The 5,090-nt window shown below is 39.0% G+C and overlaps 1 protein-coding gene across 1 annotated transcript; it reads right to left on the bottom strand.

Moving 5' to 3' along the window:
• Positions 1-667: 667 nt before the first annotated feature.
• On the bottom strand, positions 668-4,704 carry LOC108675342 (the record flags this gene model as incomplete). Its single annotated transcript, XM_047881264.1, has 7 exons — positions 4,693-4,704; positions 4,365-4,438; positions 3,195-3,325; positions 2,838-3,034; positions 1,788-1,948; positions 1,300-1,437; positions 668-793 (listed from the first exon to the last, which is right to left on the bottom strand). Coding segments are annotated over exons 1-7 (839 nt in total), but the record flags the coding sequence as incomplete, so codon positions are not given.
• Between the last annotated feature and the right edge of the window lie 386 nt (positions 4,705-5,090).

Genomic DNA, 5,090 nt, shown 5'->3' with positions numbered 1-5,090 from the left:
CAAATTAAGTAAACCCCCTTGAAGTGGACTATTTATCTACCTAAGAAGCCAATATCCATAAATCTGAGCGGAATAGAGACTTTTTATTTGAATTGTAAGCTTTTTGAAGACTTGTTGGTGATATGAGCGACCGACAGCACCCAAGATGGTGGCAAATCCAAAGTGTTCGTCCGAATGCTGAATTCCCGACGCAGATAAGTTGCTGTATTGCAGGGAGCGCAGCCTTGCACCACCAATATTGTGCACCAGAAAGCCCTGAATCGAACGCCTTGGATCTCTCCGGGCCTACACCAATCAGCCGTGCACCACCCGGCTTTGTCCTCTTCCGGCCTTGACCACCACCTGCCGTGCACCACCAGGCCGCGGATCGAATATGACTTCCGGGCATCGTTAAATCATGCAAAATGTCGGGACCATTATAAAACACCAATGTTTTGACCAAATATTCATGCTACAAAGAAGGTTGTAGACTTCTCCAGAATGTAAATTAATAAAAATTCATTCGGCGAGTGACGGTGGAATTTGTTTGTTAGATCTGAGTTTACATTCTCCATTTTCAAAAGAGGTTTTAAATTCATCTTCACACAGAATTTTTGTGCTCAGTGCATTGACCTAGACCAGGCACGAGACTGAGACTAGTTCCACCCTCTCAACATTGTGAACTTACATGTCTCTACCGCTTCTGGCTCCGCAGTTCGAAACAAACCACACCGCCTGTTTGCTTTTCCCGCGCGCGTAGTCTTTAGTCCGGAGGTGCGCTCGAGGTGTCGCAAGAGCGCGAAACGTTCCGTACCTAAAAATATTTAGTTCTCATACTCAATTTATACTTATAAGAAAGATGTCCTAATCTTTATGATCGAAGTTTTCTGTTGTTTAAAAAAAGTCAATCATATATCACAACATTGATGAATTCTAATTTGTTTTTTTAAGTTATGCGTGGTCATGTTATGTGGAATCTCAATCGCAATTATCGCCCAAAAGTGTGATTTACAATCGTCAACATAATAACTAACGATATTGATCAAAATTAAGAAAAATGGAAGTGCACTTCTGATATGAACGGTGTTCATTATCCTGCACGCACGATATTATTCGATATTATTTAAAATCGTGCAATTACGTTCAGAAAATGCAATATGGTGACTACTAAGGTACAACTAATTTCGAAAGAAAACGACGGGTATTTAAATCGACTCTTTTTGCCGGCCTGGTCTAATGCTATATCTTTACATTAACTGACATTGTCCTAGAAGTATTTAATTTATATCAGATTCAGTTTTTCATCTCCACTCAACTCACGGATTGAAGATGTCAGAGTCTCTCCGATAAGTCATGGTATAATTGAAGACGTACTTCAATGAATCTAGTTGTTTTTTGCCCAATCCAGCCACGAGTGGAGGCTCCCACTCATAGTAGATGTATCGAGTGTGCGGTGACCTGTTGGAATGCAGGCATGAAAATAGGTTATCCGGTTGATTCCGGTTACGCGTGTTCATTTCATCTTTAAGACTAGCAGAACTATTTAGTTCATGTTTGAAGGCTGGTAAAAATTCCTTAACACTCCGCCACAGTTTGACTCTCTAAAAATTTTAACAAAATTTCAATAAACTTTTCGTTCTTATAAGCGAGTCAGTACCTGAAGAATCTGGAGTTTAACAGTCAAACTTTATTAGTGTAGGTAGGGATCAATGGTAATATATTATCATTAGTTCGTTCATAATTCAATTTATCTTCCTTCATCGATGCAGCTAATCTTCCCTATAAAATTTTCAGCCCGTTTCATTCACCTGACTGGAGGGAAGCTCTTATCGTTCTCGATGGATATCCAGACGAGCGCATCGAGCTGCTGGTAGGGAACCTCAGTGCGGTTAGTGGTGATGTAGCAGCTGCTCACTGGGCAACTGGCGCGCAGAAAGGGTTCTTGGCCCACGCCGAAGTAGAAAGTGGGCTTTGGGTAGTGGGAGCATCATCAAAGAAAAACGTGATAGGTGGATAGATAGTATGCAAATGCTGTTGATATGTTCTTCTAAGTATAATGTTTCTAGCTTTACGAACATGAATAACGCTTGAATGATGCAGAAGAAACAGTATATATCATCTAGTCTGATTTTCAGCGTAAAGGATTTTTTCTTGCTAGTCCATGATTTCTCCTTCAACTCGATTTAGGAAACAAACACATCGAACTAATGATTTTGCTTCGTCCTAAACAAGTTTAGAATTTTGTTACGAAAAATGTCTCAAAAAATTTATACCATGCGCAAGTATAACAACAATAAATTCTACGTAAATGGTACATTTGTAAGAACAATATCCCATCATGGCTACTCCCATGAATGAATTCGACTCACGTGGTTCCAAAACAGAATATGTTTTAGTTGGTGTTCCTTGTTCATAGTAGGAGCTAATCTGCCTGGGCTGAAGTGATCAAACGAATACTGTTAATACAATTTTGTACATCAAAATGACCAGCTAAATTTTATCATTGTAATCTCAATTATTATTCTAGAAACTGATGATAACTTATACTATGTGCCCTGTATTGATTATATTGATTATAAAAAATACTTTGCTAGGCCTGTTATTATGCGAACATCGTATTTTGAAGAATAAATAGCAAGTAAACTAACCATTGATTCGCTTTAATTTAAATCAGTGAAATTCAAGATTTAACGAATATTGTTATGGGCTCACGAACTTGTGTTTAGACAGAAACCCGTACAAGGTTTGAAATAAGCATTCAGTATTGAATAAGTTCACGAAATTGCTGCAGCTATCATTTATGCTCGATTAAAATTTTTCAGTTTAATTACCACTAACTGGTCTCACCTTACGCTCACATGTTCCCTGATCAGGTCAGCAGGTCTTGCAAGCATTTCCGCCCTCACCAGCTGCAGCCAAGTGACCGGTTTCTGAACTGACTTTTGTGAGGCAGTTTTTGTGTGCCGGATCTCTGGATGCTCTGAGTCACGGTTGGCGGACGACGAATTTCGTGCCGAGATTTCTGCCAGTTGCTGGAATGACTGATCGTCATTTTCTGCATGTTCGATACCACGGCATTTCAGCAGCGAGTTCAATTCATTGTGTTGACTATAGATTAGATTGGTTGTGTGATGTGTATTCAGCAAACTATATGATATTATGATGATCAACTGTTGCACTCTGATTGTTTGCTTGCTGACAAAACTCTCGTTTACCTGATGTTTGGTTCACCTCTTGGCTGACGTTCTTGTCCGACCACAGTGGAGACTGTTTAGCATCATCCGACAAGTTATGGGAAATGCTACTGTTCCGCACATTGCCTTCAGCTTTTGGCATTTTGAAGGATCTGCATTGGCATCATATAAGGAGTTGTGATTTAAAGAGACGCTTCCAACCTACATTCCCTTCAGGGCTCAACAGGAATTGAGAATTAATACCAATTTAACGAACCTTAAAAATAAAAAAATAAACTATACACGAAACGAGAGAATGAGCACAAAATAATAGTTGAGCGAGTATTTTACTACACTATTAGAAAAAAACTACTATGTGTTAGAAAAAACGGTTGACACAGTCAAGCCAAACCCAGTGACAATGAACCGTTTCGCAGTTTTTTCAGATGTTACACGGGTTTCTATAGTGTTACATTGGAATAAAAATGGCAACACGGTGTTTTTTTCACGTGCCGGCCGGTTACTAAAACGCCGATAACACCGTTTAACGGTGATTTTTCTAACAGCGATTCGTTAGAACGCAAATCATGTCTCTAGCAATGAATTTCATGGTTTCGTAATCATCGCCTATTTTATAGGTAAGGCGATAATTTAATTCAGCTATTTGAATAGACACGGAAATTTTAGTCCTTTCACAGTGCTCATTGTATTTCGCAAACTTTTAACTGCTTCATCAGGTATAAGTAGAAGTAGGAGTATACTGGATGGATGGATATGAATAGATAGATTGGAATCTTGACGTATAGAAGTAAAATGTACTGAGAATTAATCACTTGATAAACCAATCAAACAATCGGAACATAGAATAGCTCATTTCCTAACATAATATAGTGATGTCGGCGCTGAAGAGCAGGCCTGATTTGGCCTGTCGCCGATTGGACAAGTCTGAGGTATAATCAATTTTTTCAATACTTTATCCATTGGACGCACCGCTCGACCTAACGAGGTTTTTCGCTGGTAAATTCGCTATTAATTTGCCTTCGCTTTCCTGGCATGGATTTCATCTGGGACAAAATCTTGAACTCTGCGCGCAACAGGGTACCATTGTACCTCTTTATCTACTAAATAAATGATTTATTCACGCATCCACAGACAAAGTTGTACAACTTATACTAAAAACTAAAAAATATTTACACACATACCCCTACTTACTCGTTCGTAGACGGAGGCCACGTGTAAATGACGACGAGGAAGGTCGCGCAGCACAAGATGCACCATTCCAGCCACTGAGCAAAAGAATGTTTTGGTGTGCAGACGACCATTTACAATTGACTTTACAGATTATGATTTTGAAAAAATCATTTTATTTACTTCCTTCTGTTGATTGTATACTATATAATCAATTCAAACTAAACATTACTTGACGTATATTAAGCATTTAGTGATGGAATGAAAGTTTGAGCGTAAATTGGCGTCAATGGAATTGACTGTTCCAAAATTGTTGTCTTGCAGAGCCAAGTTAATCAAAAAAGATTCTTACCTTGCCAGTCATTGTGAGGAAACCTCGGGAATAGTTTGTTCTTCAAAGAAGTCCCGTGGAACGTATCCGATTGTTACTCTTTTGTTTTATTTCCAGTAAATTTTTGTCCCACTAAATGATCTGCAATTTTAGCTGTCAATGTAGTGTATCATTCAAAAGTGCGACTGTTTTAGATGATTAAAAAAAATGTAACATGTTTTTTATTAAATGGCTAACAACATGACAATGTTCAGATGATGGAGCGACATGCGCCAATAAAACCTGCAAGGCACGCCGTGGAATAAAGAGCTGCGTACCTCCACAGCACACGAATGCTTACACTACACTGAACCTCTTACTCCAGTGAACCTCTGACCATACTGAACCTCTGACTACACTGAACCTCTGACTCCAGTGAA

Source organism: Hyalella azteca, unplaced genomic scaffold, assembly GCF_000764305.2.
Source record: "Hyalella azteca isolate HAZT.00-mixed unplaced genomic scaffold, Hazt_2.0.2 contig7451, whole genome shotgun sequence".
NCBI classification, from domain to species: domain Eukaryota; kingdom Metazoa; phylum Arthropoda; class Malacostraca; order Amphipoda; family Hyalellidae; genus Hyalella; species Hyalella azteca.
The sequence above is the reverse complement of the archived record's forward strand: the minus strand, read 5'-3'. Positions and strand labels throughout refer to the sequence as shown.